The sequence below is a fragment of the Mirounga leonina genome, unplaced genomic scaffold (genome assembly GCF_011800145.1).
Source record: "Mirounga leonina isolate KUSES-001 unplaced genomic scaffold, KU_Mleo_1.0 Mir_93, whole genome shotgun sequence".
In the NCBI taxonomy this organism is placed as follows: Eukaryota; Metazoa; Chordata; class Mammalia; order Carnivora; family Phocidae; genus Mirounga; species Mirounga leonina.
This window is the reverse complement of record NW_023270854.1, coordinates 35,096,309-35,116,563: the sequence shown is the minus strand read 5'-3', so window position 1 is coordinate 35,116,563 and position 20,255 is coordinate 35,096,309. Positions and strand designations below refer to the sequence as shown.

The window sequence follows — 20,255 nt, the reverse complement described above, 5'->3', positions numbered from 1 at the left end:
ATCCACATGCAAAAAAATGAAATTGGATTCTTCATTTATATACCTCATGCCATACACAAAAAATAATTCAAAATTAAAGAGCTAAAAATAAGAATGAAAACTATAAAACTCTTAGGTAAAAACATCCTTGTAAATCTTCATGCTCATAGATTAGACAGTGGCTTCTTAGATATGACACGAAGAGCACAAGCAACCAAAGAAAAAATAGATAAATTGTACTTAATTTTTTAATTGTGTCAAAGAACACTGTCTATAGAATGTAAAGATGCCCCACAAAATGGGATAAAAAATTTGTAGATCCTATATCTCCTAATGGTTTAGTATCCAGGATATATAAAGAACTTTTACAACTCAACTACAAAGACAAACAATTCAATTAAAACCTGGGCCAAGGGCTTGAATAGATATTTCTCTTAAGAAGATATTCAAATGGCTAATAAGCATATGAAAAATGTGCAACATCACTAATTATTAGGGAAATCCAAATCAAAACCACAGCAAGACACTGCTTCATAGCCACTATGATTATTATAATTTTAAAAATGGAAAATAACAAGGTGGAGAGGATGTGGAGAAATCAGAACCCTCATACATTGCTGGTGGGAATTTAAAATAATAGAGCCACTATGGAAAACAGTTTGATAATTCTTCAATAAGTTAAACATAGAATTACCATATGACCCATCAACTGTACTCAGAGGTGTATATACAAAATAATTGACAACAGGTGTTTAAATATATTTTATATGCAAATATTCATAGCAGCTCTGTTCACAATACCCAAAAGGTGGGAACAACCCAAATGCCCATCAACAGATGAATGGATAAACAAAATGCAGTATATCCATATGATGGAATACAATTTAACTGTAAGAAGGAGTGAAGTTCTGGTATGTGCTACAGCATAAATGAACTTTGAAAACATTATGCTAGTGACACCTGGGTGGCTCAGTCAGTTAATGTTTGACTCTTGATCTCAGGGTCGTGAGTTCAAGCCCCTGCACTGGACCCCACGCTGGGCATAGAGTCTACTTGAAATTAAAAAAGAAAAGAAAAAATTATGCTAATTGGAAGAAGCGAGACACAAAAGGCCACATGTTGTATGATTCCATTCATATGAAATATCCAGAATAGACAAAGCAGATTTATGGTCACCAGGGACTTCGGAGAGGAAAATGGAGAATGACTGCTTAATTTTACAGGGTTTTTGTCTGAAGTGATGAAAGAGGTCTGGAACTAGATAGTGTGATGGTTGCACAACATTGTGAATGTACCTGATGCCAACAAATTGTATACATTAAAACGGTTAAAATGGTAAATGTGTATTTTACCACAATTTTTAAAAAATAAATGAGGTAGGATTTTTTCTCTCCTCTGTTTTCTGAAAGAGTTTGTGTAAGATTGGTATTGTTTCTTCCTTACATGTTTTATAGAATCCACCATTGAAACATCTGTCTTGGAGTTGTTGCTTTTGTTGTTAGTGTTGATGGTGATGGTATGTGTGTGTATGGGTTTTCTTATTTTGGATTTTATTTTTCTTTAACACATATTGGACTATTCAGATTTGTCATTTCTTTTTGTGTTCAATTTTGCTAAATTTTGCTTTTCATGGGATTTGCTCATTTCATCTAAGTTGTTGACTTTATTGGTGTAAAATTGTTCATAACATGCCTTTTCTTTAATGGCCTTAACATCTGAGTGATATCCCTCTTTCATTCCTGATATTGGTAATTTTTAATTTTCTCTCTTGATCAGCTTTGCTAGGGGGTAATCAATTTTACTGTTTTTTTTTTAAAGAAAAAAAACAGCCTTTGCTCTTTGTTTATTTTTGTCTATTATGTGCTTCTTTTCTATTCCATTGATTCTTGTTCTTATTTTTATTATTTACTTTGTACTAATTTGGATTTAATTAGCTCTTTTTTCCCTAGCTTCTTAAATTGAAAACTGAGATCAATGATTTTAAATCCTTCTTCTTTTCTAAGTATGTAAAACTATAAGTTTCTCTCTAAGCATTGCTTTAGCTGCCTCCCACAAATTATAATAGGTTGTGTTTTCATTATCATTCTTGTGTTAGCAAGACTAAAGCACCAGGAGTGCTTGTCTGCTGATCAGAGTGTAAATTTATACAACCACTTTGGAAAACAGTTTTGCATTATTTATTGAAGATAAAGAACAAATACCCCATATCCAAGAGATTCCATTTCTAAGTATATATACTAGAGAGAATTCACTTAAAATATGTTCATAGCAGCTCTATTTAGTTGGGTAGGCTAAACTATGGTAACAAATAGAAAAAATAGCAACGGCTTAAGGAGCACGAAGTTTCTTCCAAGATCACCTTGAGTATTACAATAACACAGAGGTTAGCAAACTTTGTTCATGGCCAGATCTGGCCCGCTGCTTGTTTTCATAAAGTTTTATTAGAATACAGCGATTTCTATTTTTTATGTATTGTCCGTGGATGCTTTCATACTACAACAACAGAGTTGAATAGTTGCAACAGAAGCTCAATGGCCCACAAAGCCTAGTATATTTACTAAGTGGCCCTTTATAGGAAGCTGTTGGCCCTGCCATAACAGGTCAGCAAGAAGGAGGAAGGTATAGAGTACATACATGTGGAAGGTTTTTATAGGATAGGCCTGAAATGGCACGTATAACATCCACTAGTTTTCCACTCGACCACACATAATTATAAAGGGAATTGGGAAATATAATCTAGCTGGTGCTCCGAACAAAGGGAATTTTGGTGAATAACTAGCAGCCTCTGCCACAGCAAGTGTTCTTCATAATAACCCCAAACCAGAAATACTCTAAATACCCATCAATAGAATGGATAAAAAATCATAAATGCATACAGTGGGACCCTATGTAGCAAAGAAAACAAACTGCAGCTACATAAATCATCAACACAGATAAATCTCATGGACATAATATTGAGCAAAAGAAGTCTTCAAAAGAATATATATAGTATATTTCTATTTTTATAAAGTTCAAAAACAGCAAAACTCACAGTTTTGGGATACATTCATATATGGTAAAACTATAAAGAATGGAAAGGGAATAGTTATGAGAATAGTAGCTAGTTCCTGGAGGTGAGAAGAGGCTGTGATCAGGGATGGACATTGATGCTTCCAGGGGGCATTGCTGCCAGTACTTCATTTCTTGATCTGCAAAAGTGGTATACTGGTATTTTCTTTATCATTTATTCTTTATGCTAAACTGCATGTATAATATAACTAAGTGACTTTTAAAATGCAAAATAAAACAAACGGCCCAGAAACAGAGTTTTTCCTAAATGTTGAACTCTAAGAAGTTACGTTATTATGAGATGTTGACTGATAGATGGGCAGACATAGACCCAGCTTTATGTAAATAGGATGTGCTCCATTATGTTCAATTTCATCTATGTATGCAAAAATATATGTATGTGCTTATTTACATAAATATATTCAAACATATTTATACAACTTATCACCTTCATGGACAATACTTTTATCAGCACTTTTATTTTTATTTATTTATTTTTTTAAGATATATTTATTTTAGAGAGAGAGAGTGCATGAGCGGGGGGTGGGTAGGAGGAAAGGGAGAGAGAGAATCTTGAGCAGACTCCCCACTGAGCATGGAGCCTGATGTGGGGCTCAACCCCACAACCCTAAGGTCATTAGCTGAGCTGAAACCAAGAGTCGGACGCTTAACCAACTGAGCCACCCAGGCGCCACATGCACTTTTACTTTTAAAATGCATATGTTGTCTTTGTGTATGTGTGTAAGTGTATGTGTGTGTGTAAATAGATATGTAGTTTTATGAATATGCATAACTATATGTAATTGTTGGTATACTTAACATGAAATCAAATTTTGTAGAAGGAATGAGTATAATTAAAAGCTGATATATAGCTTTCCAGAAACTTAATAAGGAATAGCACTTAAAGAATTAAGAAAAAGGAATAAACTTGTCCTATGTCTTAGACCAATCATTCTTAAGCTTTTGGGGGTCTCATACCTTTTTAGAATTTGATGAAAGTGATGGCCCCTCTCCTTAAAGAGTGAACGGGCACATATACACACATCATTGTGCCTGCAGTTATGAGGGAGCCACACATTCATGAAGTATATCCATGGATTCCATAGGAGTCCCTGGATCCTCTGTTAAAATTCCTTCTTTAAATTGTCCCCATCAAATGTCAGTTATCTCAACTAAACTTTTGATAGAAGTATCAGAACAGAATAAATAAGACTAATGTTCAGGTCTTCTATAATAGTGATTGCAGATATAATTATATTCTTTCACTACCAGGCATTTCTTCTTCCCTCACCTTACCCACAAATCCCTCTCAGTTGTTTCTACTCCTATTTACACATTTTAATTTCCCCTCACACCACCCAATACTCTACCCAGACAGTTGTAGTAGTAATGAGCTGCTTTACTTGCCTCCATTATCTCTGTCCCACTCTATTCCAAATTCTGCCACAGAAGTAATCTCTCCAAAGACCAGTTTGGTTTTTTTCTTTAATTGTGTTTGTTGCTGCCATGTTTTATTTTTGAGGTCAACTAGCACAATGTTTAAGATTAGTTTGCAATACAAATTCAAAACCCAGCCTTGTTCTTACTAGCTGTGTGATATTGGACATGCTGCTTGACCTCTCACAGTTTCCACTTCCTTATCTATAAAATGAGGACAATAATATAATTTAAGGACTGTTGGAAGGAATAATGAGATAATGCATGTAAAGTGATTTAAAGTGATTAACAAGGTACAAGGACATAACGATGCTCAATAAATATTTCCTGAATACATTAAATATTTAGCCTTGAGGTTTTTAATTTAATGCTTTTAATTTAATTCCATGCTCCTTATTCCCTCCTATCAAAATACCACCTCCTGCATCAAATCTTCTCTAATCCTACAGCCATACGTGATCTCTCCCACTTCTTAATCCCTCAGACTTTTTGTACTCTTTATTACGAGGGATAGCCTAATGGTAAAACTCTGGGATCAGATTATCTGGACACGAATATTGGCTCCATCACTTACTAGCTTTGTGGGCTTGGGCAGGTCATGTAAGTCCCTTATGGCTTATTTTGCCTATCTGTAAATGAGATATAAAAATAGTATCTATTACAAAGGGTTTTTCTGAGGATAAATATAATTTCTAGAAATGGCAAAACTAGCGAGAGAGAGCTAGAGGAGAGATAGGAACAAAACAGACAGGGAGAAGGGGCTGGCCACAAATGGGCAGGAGGGAACTTTTGGGAGTGAGGAGATATTCTAAAACCGGATTGTAAAAAGAAATGTCAATCCCATGACAAATTTTTTTAAATTATTTATTTGAGAGAGAGAGCATGCACACGGTGGAAGGGGCAGAGGGAGAGGGTGAGGGAAAGGATCTCAAGCAAACTCCTCACTGAGCACGGAGCCCTGCACAGGGCTCGATCTCACAACCCTGAGATTGTAACCTGAGCTGAAACCAAGAGTCAGACGCTCAACTGACTGAGCCACCCGGGCGCCCCACTTATAACAAATATTTTTAAAGCTGGGTTGTGGCCATGCTATAAGCTATATAAACTTACTACTATTTATCAAACTGTATGCTTAAGATGGTTAAATTTTATGGTATTCAAATTATAATGAAGCTGTTTTTAAAAAAGATTAATGGTATATGGCAGAGTCCTAGAACAATACCAGGCACATACTAAACATACATTATCTGTTAGCTGTTGTCACCTTATACTGCCTTGGGTTATTTATGGTTCTTTACCAGATTATTCAGAGTATCTCATGTTCTTACTCTCCCATCTTCTTTACCCTCCCCTAAACTAACTCTGAGCTTAATCCTGACACCAGCCCTTGCCCATCATTAGGTACTTGGTAAATATTTATTGACTGATGCACTGTATGTACTGATGGAGTTTATGTCTCGTATGAAAATATACTGGTTTGGGTTCAGGCTCGCACAGGTTTGTGTAAACAAAGAGGACTGAATTGTGCATTTAGGTGGCTAGTCTTTTACATCTATACATAATAGAGAACAGTCAGTATTGAGTATAGCTTTTGAATACCAAGGATCATGGTGACTGTTTTGATGCTACTCTCTGTACATAGAAGACTCTTGCTTTCTCTGGGCCTGATTTTCTCTGGTAACACCGAGAAAAGGTGCCATTCCCAAAATTAGCATACTATATTCTTGGCATTTGAGGGTCTGGTATTCTCAACACACCAAAGCTGTCTTCATGTTATTTAAATAGTTACACTTTCCTCAAAGAAAGAGTAAATCTTCCCAAATAATTTCTTTAAGCAGCCTGGACAATAGTTTCCCAGGAACCAGAAGAAAATCGTGGATGAGATTCTGACAGTCTTCCAAGAAAAAGACAGGGATGTTTTGTGTTGTTTGGGAAATAATATTAAGAAGGAAAAGGAGAAGGAGAAAATTGTTGTTATTAGAAATAATAATAATAGTTAGAAAACAAAAACAAAAAATCTTTCTGTCCGTGCCATCTTATTTAGCACTCCAGAGGAGAAACATAATTATTAGCTGAACATTGCTTGTTAGAAAGGAACAGAGACCACATCAGCCCTGGAAGGTGAGCATCTCTTCCAATCAGACACTTGTTTTAAGCCCAGTGTACAGTTCTTTGAAAGGAACATTCAAGATTTATGTCTGCTTTGAAAGTTTTAGGGGTAAGAGCAGTTTAACTTGGGGGGTTTGGAGGTACAAAGTGCTGGACTCAAAGAGAAGAAAGATCTTTTCTTAGAATGGTTAAAGGGAACAAAATAAAGTAATCTACCTTCTTGGGCATTTTCACAGTAAACTCAAATCACTAGGAAGATAACAGGCCATCAGGTTTAAAAACAAAATCACTAGCCAGTCTGTATTGCACAGAAGTACTTTTTTTAAACAAGATACTGTGGATCTCTGATGTTTACAATATCAAAACAACCCACTGAGTTTTCCATCTGCCATTGTTTCAGTTTGGAGGGAAAAAAATAGCTTAGGGATTTTTGGAATGTCTAATATATTGCTCAGAATGGACTTTTCCATTTCCTTTTATTGAATGTCCAAATTAATTCCTTTTATCATTCATACAGGAACAGCGGCAGGTGTTAGAAAAGATGCATCCACATCTCCTATGACAACAGGAAGCCAAAAGGAACTTGTAATCACAAGCCCATCAGTCCTGCGGCACCACAGTTCCCGGTACGGCTCTGAGACTCTTTGGTTTAACATTCTTTAGATAAGAGCGTTTGGGGGGCAGGGAGTCATTTAATAAGGAGTGGAAAAGTCTTGACAATTCTTAATAGCTGTTAAGAGAGAGGCCTTATTTGGAAGCATCTAGATTTGGCCAGGTTGATCTCATGGAGCCCTTTCCTTTACACATGCCCTGCCTTAATTGAAACTGATAATTGGCAAGGATTTACAGAGAAACACAAAGCTGATCCTATTTTTCATCTGAAAATGTGCATAGCAGCAGGTCTTTCCCAATTTGTCACAGAATTGTTATACACTTGGACTTTAACTAATTGAATTAACTGATACTGAAAATTATAGTGGGTTTTGTATTACGGTTTTAAAGGACTGTCAACATTTACTGATACCAGAGAATTTGAAGAGTTAAGAATTTGATCAGCCTTTTCTGGAGTCAGGAAGAGAAATACATGATTAAAATTTTTTCACATCCAATAAGCCACCCCCCTATTATGCATTTAAGGCTGAATATATAAACAGCAACACCAAATGGGCCTAGTTTCAGCTTCCTTGGGAATGTGCTTCTTTGAGCACTTAAATTCCCAGCATCTTATCAGATGAATGTAGATTTTAAGACTTAATTTTAATTACAAAGAACTTTTGGGAAATAACTCTAACACAGAGGACAGTAATGACTGCCATCTGTTAGGCACCTACTATGTGTCCACCCTTTGTATGGACTATCTGATTTAATCTTCATCAGAGCCTTATGAAGTGGTACTACTATCATCCTCATTTCCAAAATTAGAGAACTAAGAGATTGAGTGACTTACCTAAGGTCGCATAGCTAATAAGAGGTAGAACTAGTGTTTCAGACTCCAAAGCCCATTTTCTTAAATACTATAATAGTTAACAATGACAACCTCCTTATTTTGAAGGTGACCCACAATCAAAAGAAAATTTGACTAGGTTACCACATTCTCTGTCCATTACTCCTTTCTTTTATTTTTAATGCTGCCCTTATTAGCATTTTCCAAGTACCCATATTGAGCTGTCATTCTGAAATGTTGAGGGTGGCTCCCTCCTTGGACCACTCAGCATTGTGGCTGAATGCTTGCGCTCAAGGAGGATCCATCCCAGTCACCTTGAGGGCTTCCTCTGGAGAAGTTACAGGTAAAGAGGAGAAATGATCTGGATTTTCACTCTTGGTGAATTTTCCTATTGAAGATTAAAGTGAAATCTTTAACGCTACTTTAATGTGTTTTTGATGATTGCATTTCAGTTTAGAGAGAAGCATGAAAAAGAATAAAATGTTTTCCCAGTAAGAGTTTTGTAGAACATAATCAGCACACATTTTCTGAATGGACCATATCAACTTAGTACAGTTTTACAAGCCCAGGTTAAAATTGCTGTGAAGACTCATATTTACGGACCTTAAAAAAGGGATTCTGTATCTGTTGCTTCTTAATACTGCAAATCAGCTAAATATAGATTCTCAGAGGTTTCCTAAATAATGAGTACTTGGCTAAATAAAACAATGTGTAACACACTAGATTTCATCCTTAGAAGTGCATGATAGCATATTATAGGTCTATTATACAAAGTGCAGAGTTGAAAAAAAGATTCAGTACTCTGAAAATCAGTTATCAGGAGGGCACAGTGGTTGCTTTCCAGATTTCAGAATCAGGATTATTTGAATTATTTTTATTTCAAAGTGTAGAAGAGGCATTTTTTATAGACTACTTTTCAGTTACATGAAAACTCTTAATGCAAGACAAAACTCTGTTTATTCTTCATCCCAACAAACCTTTGAATGTACTGAGAACAAGAGTAAAAGCCTATCCACCCTATATTCCAAGAATTTTCCAAACTTGCACAAGAGGATGAGGGTGGGACAGATGCTGGTGGGAAACAGGTTTTCCTTTGTTCTCTGAAAAGCGCAAACACCTAGAAGAGTCCCATATTGTCCCACGTGCAGGTGATAAAACCAGGCGTGGCAAAGTCATCTTTCTCATTCACAACGTGGGTTGTTAATTGTTCTCTCTGCTGCCTGTCAATATAATGTGAAATTTTCATTCCCCATTCAAGATGGGAAAAGTTGTGGCTGAAAATGTTAACATTTGCATTTTTATTTGTTGATTTATTTAAAGGACAGCCTCTCCTGCAGCAATCCATCACTTGGTGACACCCCAAATATGAATAATGTATTGTAGACTTGCGGTTACAATGTGTAATAAGTGCTAGAGACAGTAAAGGAATGTTAACTATGTTGCAAATGTAATATTTATTGACTCATAAAGTTTATTGCTTTGGAGGTTCAATAATACTGACCATAGGACATTAATATCACTTATCCTGATTTTAGCTGGGCACCTTTATATGTAGAAATATTCATCTATCTCATGTTAACAAAATAAATATGTAATTTATAGCACAAGCAAAGAGGGCTTTATAGTTTTCTGTGCTGAGAGCTGCGGTGCTTCTTTCTCTTCATTCACGTCTGGCCTCCAGCATTGATCACACACCCCTGAGCTGTCCAAGAGAGTAAGCACAATGGTCATGTTGGCACAAGAGGGTGGTGCTGCCGAACCAGACAGTGCCATGCATTTCTGCTTGGCTGGAACAGGCAACACCTCCCAAACCCACTTCACCTGGGGCTTTTCTCCCTGTCATTCTGAACACCTGGTGGGTAGGTGCACCTTTGATCAGAAAGCTCAACAAATACTTCTCCTGCCATGACGCTGAGTCAGAGTTTACAGATTCTGCTGGACCCTCTGGTCTCCAAAGTGAAACCAGAGCTGGTCAGGTTACCAATTACTTTGTTATGAGGACCATTGTTACTGATAATTAACTCTTCTGTACCTTCCAGAATTAGGTATGTCCATTGCCAGCAATAAAGATCATACAGGAAATATCTGACACCCAAAGCAGAAGAAGTAATGTTAATTAGCAACCATCAGCTGTAACTGTCATCCCCATTAAGATGCAGAATTATGTATTTCTTCGTTATAAATAACCTTTCTAATTGTACTTGATGTATGCCAATTTAATCAAAAAATATACTTGTAACAGACTGATATTTGCATTAATGTAGCTTTGGATCTTCAAATCTTTTATTTCAAATTTGGGGAGAAAAAGCATATTACAGCTGTATCTCTATGTGTGGGTATCTTTTTCTACCTGGGTATGGAGATCTAATACATTTTATATTAAAATGAAGACAGTGTCTTCTGGGATTGTTCAGTGAAACAGAAATCTTGTCACTTTTTAAAATACCAGTGAAGTTTCTATCTCCCAGTCATATGACAGTTCAGTGGTAATTGTTCCAAACTGATAAACAGAGGCAAATACCAGGCCTGTAGCAGCAGGATTATGTTCTGAGTCCCTGAAGTGAAATGTTACTAAGGCTTCTTCTCTCTGTTGTCCCCTAATGCATAAGAGTTAAAGCTGGTACTCTTGCCCTCGTGTGTGTGTGTGTGTGTGTGTGTGTGTGTGTGTGTGAAGAGAGAAAAGCAGATCTCACCAAAGTATGCCCAATTACTGAATTTTGGGAACTGTATCTATAGTTGGCCTATTTCTAGGAAGTACTGCTCACCTCTATCTACTCTAGCTTTTTTCAAAAAGGTTTTTTACCACAACACAGAGTTGGAAGTTCTGCTTTTTTTTTTTTTAAGATTTATTTACTTATTTTAGAGAAAGAGAGCATGCGCATGCATGCATGGGGGGAGTGGCAGAGGGAGAGAATCCCAAACAGACTCCCCCGTGAGCACAGAGCGGGACATGGGGCTCGATTTCATGACTCATGAGACCATGACCCAAGCAGAAACCAGGAGTCAGACATTTGACCCCCTGAGCCACCCAGGCACCCCCAGAGTTGAAAGTTTTTGTTTTCTTTCACTTTGTTTTTTAGACATGTTGGAGGGGTGATTTTGTGGAGCTTGCTTTTTGTTGAGCGAGGTAAGAAAATACTTAAGTATGTATTTTCAAAGATTTAATAGCTTATTTGGGGGCTTTTCAAAAAATAGCTTAAAAAATAACTTGTTCTTTTTTTAAAGACCGTGGTCCTTTGCTGTCAAACTATATGCTTAATTGTCCTGAAAAATTTGCTGTACGTTTACAGCTTGATGAGCTCTCCGTAGTGCACATGCTTGTGCACAGTCATGCTCACAGACAACTATTTGTGCACAGCTGAGTTGAAGCTTGTAGAGACTTTCTATCCGTTAAGGTTGAGACTGAGGGACTAGGCTCAGAATATTGGAAAACTGAGACCACATTACACTAAGCCCAAGCTGGAGGGATCCAAGTACCCTGCAGTCTAGAACTTAAACTTCTCTCTGTCTTAAAAACTGTATTTTCCTATGTCTTCTTTGGAAGAATGTCTGTCTATTCAGATCCTCTGCCCATTTTTTATTCAGACTGGTTTTTTTGTTTTGTTTTTGCTATTGAGTTGTAAAAATTCCTTATATATTTTGGATATTAACATCTTATCAAATATATAGTTTATAAATATTTTCTTTCAGTTTGTGATCATTTCCTTTACAGTTTGATGCAGTCCCATTTGTTTACTTTTGCTTTTGTTGCTTGAGCTTTTGATATTGTATCCAAAAAATCATTTCAAAGGCCAATGTCAAGTAGCTTTTTTCCTGTTTTCTTCTAGGAATTTTACAATTCCAGATCTTATATTTAAGTCTCTAATCCATTCTCAGGGTTTTTTTTATATCATGAAAGATGAGAGTCCAGTCTCATTGGACTCTGGAATATCTAGTTTGCCCAGCACCATTTATTGATGAGACTATCTTTCCTGATTGTATATTCTTGGTACCCTGGTTGAAAATTCATTGACCATTTATGCTTTGGTTTATCTCTGGGTTCTTGATTATGTTCCATTGGTTTGTGTGTCTGTTTTAATGGCCAGTACCATAATGTTTTGATTAGTATAGCTTTGTAATATAATTTGAAATCTAGAAGTGTGATGCCTCCAACCTTGTTCTTTTTTCTCAAGATTTTAGCTATTTAGAGTCTCTTGTCATTCCATATGAATTTTGAGATTGTTTTTTCTATTTCTGTGAAAAATGCCATTGGAATTTTGGTAGGGATTGCATTGAATCCATATATCATTTTGGGTAGTATGGCTATTTTAACAATATTAATTCTTTCAATCCATGGGACAGGATATCTTTCCATTTATTTGTGTCTTTTTCAGTTATTTTCTTCAATGTTTTATACTTTTCAGTGTACACATCTTTCACTGACTTGATTAAATTTCTTCCCAAGTATTTTATTCTTTTTGGTGCTATTATAAATGGAATTTTTTCTTGATTTCCTTTTTGGTTAGATCATTGTTGGTGCAAAGAGACTCAACTGATTTTTGTATATTGATTTTGTATCCTGGAACATTACTGAATTTGTTTATTCTAACAAGGTTTTTGTTGTGGTAGTTCTTGTTTTGTGTGTGGAGTCTGTAGGGTTGTCTACATACTGAATCATATCATTTGCAGAGATAATTTTACTTCTTCCTTAACTATTTGGATGACTTTTATTTCTTTTTCTTTACTCATTGCTGTTGCTTGCACTTCTAGTACTTTGTGTAATAGAAGTGACAAGAGCAAGCCCTGTACCAGATCACAGAGGAAAAGCCTTCAATTTTTCCCCATTGATTATGATGTCAGCTGTGGCTTTTTATAAGTGGCCTTTATTGTGCTGAGGAAATTTTCTTCTATTTTTTCTTAAGAGTTTTTGTCATGAATGGATGTTGAACTTTTCAAAGGAGACATACAGATTGTCAACAGGTATATGAAAAAATGCTCAACGTCATTAATCATTGGGGAAATGCACATCAAAACCACAATGAGATATTACCTCACACCTTTTACGATAGCTATTTTCAAAAAGACAGAAGATAACAAGTACATAATGGTAAGGATGTGGAAAAGGGAACCTTGTGCATCATTGGTAGGAATGTAAATTGGTACAGCTAATGTGGAAAACTGTATGGAGGTTCCTCAAAAAATTAAAAATAGAACTACTATATGATCCAACAATCCTTCTTCTGGGTATATACTCAAAGGAAATACAGTCAATACCACAAAGATATATCTGTGCTCACATGTTCATTGTACATTATTCACAGTAGCCAAGATATGGTCCCATCAATGGATGAATGGACTTTGGAATAGTATTCAGCCTTTAAAAAGGAGATCTGCCATTTGTGATAATACGAATTAACCTGGAGGACATCATGCTAAATGAAATAAACCAGACACAGAAATACTGCATGATCTCACTTATTTGTGGAACCTAAAAAGTTCAAAGCATAGACGCAAAGAGGAGAATGGTGGTGCCCGGGAATGGGAAGGTGGAGGAAATGAGGAGATAGTGGTCAAAGGGAACAAAGTTGCAATACTGTAGGATGAATAAGTCTAGAAATCTAATGTACAGCATGATGGCTATAGTTAATAATACTGTATTAAACATTGGACATTTGCTAAAATAGATCAAGTGTTCTCACCACATGCACAAAAAAATTTCAACTATATGAGGAGGTGAATATGTTAGTTTGATTGTAGTAATCATTTTACTTTGTATATGTATATCATTAATAATTTCCTAATATTGAATAACTCTTCCAAAAAATCATATTGTATACTTTAAATATATACCATTTTAATTTTTTTTAAGTGGGGTTTTTTTAATCTTTATTTTCATCTTAAGTAACTTGGCATGGAAATCCAGTTGCTTCCAGCTCCAGATATGATGATATAACCTTTAAGGTGCATGTTGGTCATTTGCTGTGCCATGAAGAGGGACAAACATTTCTGCATTTGTCCCTCTTCATTCTTTGTGGGTCATAAACCAAGGCCTTAGCACCGGGGCAGTTCAAGCATTGTTTAATTTCTCATCTCAATTTGCCAGTAACCATTAGATTATGTAGAAGGAAAAATCATGTAAATATGCTGTTGCTGATTGTAAAAAATGATCTGTCTTATCTCTGGCAACAAAAGTCTGGATTGGCAGCAGCCAGGGGATTCAAAACCTACATTAAGCAACATGTATCTATCATACTAGTAACAAAAATATAAACCTGAAAATAATAATTACCTGTTCACAATCCCTGGCATAATACCTCAGGGTTGACAGAATGCTTTTAACCTGCATTTTCTTATTTAAAATGCACCCAAACCCTGTGAAATAAGTAGCAGTAGTACCTCATTTTACAGTGAGGAAATGGGAACGGAACGAGACTGGAACTGTCCATGGTCGCACAGTAATGAAGCAGAAAAGAGGTCCTGAACATAGTTCTTCTGATCCCAAATTTTAGTGTTTTTTCATTCTTCCACACTGCCTAAAACTTGAATTTCACCTCAAGTTGTAGGCACTAAGCTGATAAAATTCTGGTTTAGAGTAGGAATGAGACAAACTTGCTTAAGAGTTATAGTTTATTTTTATAGCTTGATAGAAAGAAGCAGTCATTCAAGAGAAAGAGAAATGCTGTGTTTCCATTACACACAACAGCCAAATTGCAACATTTTCTTGCACTTGTGCCTAGAATCCTAACTGTAACAAAATATTTTTTTTTAAATCAGACTTTTTTCTCACCTATATGTTCACACAAATATTTTATATATTCAACTAGATTCCCTCCTGTGCCCAGCACCTAATAATGTGTTATTCTCCTAAGGTGGAGAGAGGGGAGCTACACTAAAATCCCAAACCCCAAACTAGAGCCCACAGGCACTACGTGAGTTTATATGGTAGGTTTGAATAGCAGACCTCACTGCCTCTGTATACTTGAGTATGTGAATGATGGCCATATGAGACAATACTGGCCACTATTCATTGAATGCCTGTTATATATCAGGTCATGTGTTGGGCATGTACAGATATGTCCATTTATAATATATGTACATATAAATAACATGTCTTTACAATGACTTTACAGTGGTAAAGCTCTCTTTAATGACTACTAAAACTCAATTGCAAAATATTAGATAAAATTTCTTTTTAGGTTTTTCAAAATGGCTTCCTAAAATGTGGGCTACTAGGCTAGGAGCTATCATTTTAGCTTTATGTGCCCTGAGAGTAAGTTTGCACACCACACACAATCAGAGGAGCATTTACTGTAACTTTTCCATTTTGAGTATATTGTAAATAAAATAAAAACAAAGCCTAATGAAATGATGCATGTAAAATGATGACAGTAAAAAGAATAGTCTGAAAACTTCCGAAAAGAATGTGTTGAATATGAAAAAGAAAAAGTATAATGTTCCTCTCTGTCTTCCATCTTTAATCAGAAGGATAAAAAGCTCAGCTGTTCAAAAGGGGTTTTGTTTAAGTTGATTAAGTTAATTTGAAATTCCCTGCCAGCAGGTGCATTACTACCAAGAACAGTTGAATGCATGGAAATTCTTGTGTGTTTGATGAAAAGATGTTGCTTTTAATTAAGCCATGATATTGTGTTGTTACTGTAATTCCCACTGTTAAAAGCCATTAATATAATCATCCATTCCTCTGGCACACACTGTTATACAGTGTGTAAGTTTAAAAAACAGAAACAAATAGGCTAGGTAGAAATAATAAAGAGAGAGCGCTGTGAATTGTGTAAGACTGTTGAATCACAGACCTGTACCTCTGAAACAAATAATATATTATATGTTAAAAAAAAGAAGATAGTAGGAAGGGAAAAATGAAGGGGGGGAAATTGGAGGGGGAGACGAACCATGAGAGACTATGGACTCTGAGAAACAAACTGAGGGTTCTAGAGGGGAGGGGGGTGGGGGGATGGGTTAGCTTAGTGATGGGTATTAAAGAGGGCATGTATTGAATGGAGCACTGGGTGTTATATGCAAACAGTGAATCATGGAACACTACATCAAAAATTAATGATGTAATGTATGGTGATTAACATAACATAAAAAAAAGAGATAGCCTAATTTCAAAAAATGAATTCAGCTTGAGGAAGCTTGTCAAGACATTCTTACCCTAGAAAAAAACATACTGCACCGAGAAAATATACATTAAAACAGCTGATATTTACTAGTCACTTAGAATTCTGGTCCTTGGTTTCAGGAATTCTAAGTTCTGGGTGAAGGGGTTATAAGAGCTCCTTCATTGTTCACGGTTTTCTATATTTTCCAAATATTCTACAGTGATGTGTTACTTACATAATTTTTAAAACAATATTTAAAAAGAAAACAAAGGACACATATTAATAGGATTAATTTAATCTATAAAATGGGGATAATAATATCTTCTCATAGGCCTGTCGTGATGATTAAGCAAGATACTTTACATAAAGTACTTAGCACAGTCCAGGTATGTCGCTAAATAGTAGTTGTCATTGTAGAACTTCCCAAGATCACACAAGCTATAAGGAGCTAGGACTTGGACATTGCTATTGTAATTCCAAACCCTATGTGTGTTCCCTGACAAAAGGTTAGGAATAGGATTAGGTTCATTTCAGAAGTCAGCAACAGGGTTGTATTTTTTCATTTTCACCATGCAAACATGTTTGCACACATGACTTTTACTTTACCTCTCTAAGCATGACCCCTCAGGTGAAAATAAGAATATTAATAACTACCTTGAAAATTTGCTCAGAGTATTAACTTTAGGTAAGCAAAGCCCTTAATTTGGTGCTGGGCCATAGTGTGCACTCACTCAGTGTTCACTCCTTTCTCTCTGTGGGAGAAGGAGAGAAGCAGACTCCCCGCTGAGCAGGGAGCCGTAGCAGGGGCTCAAACTCACAACCCTGAGACCACAACCTAAGCCAAAATCAAGAATCAAATGCTCAATGGACCAAGCCACCCAGGCGCCCCAGGGCAAGGATTTCTTTTATTATATTCATTGCTATATCCCTGTCCTAGAGCAGGACTTGGCACATAACAGACATTCAATAAGGATGAATGATCAAGGGTGCCTGGGTGACTCAGTCATCAAGCATCTGCCTTTGGCTCAGGTCATGATCCCAGGGTCCTGGGATCGAGTCCCGTGTCAGTTCTCTGCTCAGCAAGGAGCCCACTTCTCCTTCTCCCTCTCTCTCTGCCTGCTGCGCCCCCTGCTTGTGCTCTCTCTCTCTGTCAAATAAATAAATAATTTCTTAAAAAAAAAAAAAAGAATGATCACAAGGTAACTGTTTCCTTTTCAATTTTCCAATTCATGGCATTCCTGTAGACAACTGTTTTCCATTAGATCTTCTTCACATCTACAAAAGAACCATGGGTTTGTGCCCTGCTTATACATTTAATTGTGCTGCTTTTACTTCCCAGAACTTCCTTGCATTTTCATTGACTTTAAGGTGTTCCCATTTTATGAGAATTGAAAGATGTCTAGGCTTTTAGGAGGTTTTCAAGCAGCAGATTCTCAATTGTGAGCCGTTTCAGCATGTTCTCTACATTGGGATTTGATTGCTTGGACAGTGTCTCACAGGTCTCTTCACTTAGCCATTCCTTTGCTTATGTTCAGCCACAGCATACAACTTCTTCTAAGCCTCTGCTGTGGACTGTGGCTACTTTGTTGTTCTGGTTTCGTCGGGGTAAAATCCTTTCATGCAGACAGGCAGCATGGCTTAGAGGAAAGGGCATTAGTATTAAAGGAAAGGCCAAAGACCTGGATTCATCCAGCCTCTACAGCTAACTAGCAGCAAAACCTTGACAGAGGCCCTTGACCACATGGAACTTTAGTTCAACCTTCCATCCTAGGCCTGAGCCTTACCCTCTGTTTAGAGACAAAATCAAAATGAAATCATGTGCATCTTCCTTTTGATTTCAGAGTAGCTTATATATTTGGGGAATAAAATGAGAAATAAACATTTTCAAAAACAAATAAGTGATTTCAAAATAATGTGTTTTAAACATTCCTTCAAAATCTTTGGGTTTTGTGCTGGCCAGTAGTTTGGAAACATTAAGTAGATAAACGTGGTACCCATCATTCAGAGCATGGTGCCAAGCAATTATGTGGGTATCTCTGACCTTCCCAGTTGACAGGGGACTGGGTGCAATTTACATTTCCAGAGATTGTGCTGTGTGAACATGTGTTTACTGAGAGTTTTTCTTTTTTAATGTTTAAATGAAACCATGTCTGGAAAACATCAGATCTTACTTTAGAGAGGATGCCCAGAGAAAAACAGAAGAAAAAGTTAACACCCTTGAAGTCCAAACTGAGATCATTAGCCACACTGAAAGAGGTGACCATATCTTAGTGTAAGTAACATGCTTTGCCCTAGGGAAAGAATGGTCAGGATTGTGCATGATACTTCAAAAAATGCCACTGCGTAAATCAAAGACTTTATCAACAAGAATACTTATAAAGTAGAAGACAGACAATAATGTAGTTAATGGTCATTGGTTAATGTATTCAGCTGGACATCTTTATACACTGTTTATATATTTAAATATATGTGTGTATATATATATATACACACCACTTTTAATATATTTAACACTTTTTTATTTGAGTATAGTTGATACACAGTGTTTTGGGTGTACAATATAGTGAATCAACTTCTCTGTACATTATGCTATGCTCATCACAAGTATAGCTACCATCTGTCACCATACATCGCTATTACAATACCATTGACTGTATTCCTTATGCTGTATGTTTTATTCCTGTGACTTATTCAACTCATAACTGGAAACCTGTATCTCCTACTCCCTTTCGCCTATTTTGTCCATCCTTCAACTCCCTTACCCTCTGACAACCATCAGTGTGTTCTCTATATTTATAGGTATGATTCTGCTTTTTGTTTGTTTATTCATTTGTTTTTTAGATTGCACATGAGATATATGGTATTTAACTTAGTCTGACTTATTTCACTTAGCATAATACCCATTAGGCCCACCTATATTGTTGCAAATGGCAAGATCTCATCCCCTTTTATGGCTGCATAATATTCCTCTGTGTGTCTGTGCACGTGCACGCACACGCATGTGTGCACCACATCTTCTGTATCCATTCTTCTATCAATGGACAGCTGCTTCTGTATCTTGGCTATTGTAAATAATGCTGTAATAAGCATGTATCTTTTCAAATTGCTGTTTTCATTTTCTCTGATTAAATAGCCAGTGGTGAAATTATTGGAATGTATGGTATTTCCAATTGTAATTTTTTGAGGACCCTCCATATTGTTTTCCACACTGGCTGCACCAATTTACATTCCCATCAACAGTACACAAGCATTCCTTTTCTCCGCATCCTTGCCAATATTTGTTATTTCTTCTCTTTTATATTTTAGCCATTCTAACAGGTGTAAAGTGATCCCTCATTGTGGTTTTGATATTTAACATCTTTCATATTTTCCCCATAAACTATTTGTTTTTCATATTAATGGAATATGACACCCCCCCCCCAAAAAAAGACAAGACGATTCTCTTTTTTTGCTTTCAGCCTTCTTTTCTTTATTTCTTGTGGAGAAATTCATTTTAACATTTCGGATTTTCTGTAACTTTTTATGAGTTTAACCACAAAAATTAAGAGATGGATATATATGAAAATTCTTTGGAAAGAGTAAAGGGAAACACATGAATATTGTTATTTTCATTAGCCTTAAGACTTCTGGATACATCATTTCACCAAAGCATCCTTCCTGTATTACCTTTTAGAGAATATCAGTAAGCTATTTGGTGTACAAATCCTAATATTACCCAAAGAAGGAAGATTCCAAATTGATCTTGAAGCTCTAGAGTAATCGGCCAATGCATTACGTGTTTACTTATCAAAACTTTCATCGATGTTTTTTTTTCTGTCACGGGTGCATACTAAAGTAAGACTCTTACTGAGATTGAGAGTTCATCCTCTTGGTTGGAATGTAAGTCTCTTGGCAGGCAAGGACCCAAAGATTATTGTTTTACATGTGAGAAGCTATTTCTTCCTTTGGGAGAGCTGGAAGATTCTGAGATGGGTTGTAGTTTGTATTAGAATAGGGACCCTGGACATGGGCCACTGAAAACCATAGCCCATTGTTAGAGCCTAGAAGAAGGGCTTCAACCCAATAAGAGGACAGCAAGTTAGAAAGCCAACAAACCTTATATACAATTGCACATCTCGTCAAACTCTTATATCCACTTGTGT

General features: G+C 36.3%; 1 protein-coding gene across 4 annotated transcripts in view; it reads left to right on the top strand.

Moving 5' to 3' along the window:
• Nucleotides 1-20,255, top strand: part of KIAA1328 (KIAA1328 ortholog) — a 353,869-nt gene that overhangs the window by 296,251 nt on the left and 37,363 nt on the right. For all 4 annotated transcript variants that reach the window (XM_034996319.1, XM_034996318.1, XM_034996321.1 and 1 more), the window contains one exon: nt 7,091-7,199. In XM_034996319.1, coding sequence (XP_034852210.1) covers nt 7,091-7,199 — 109 coding nt within the window. The remainder of the gene's footprint in view (nt 1-7,090; nt 7,200-20,255) is intronic.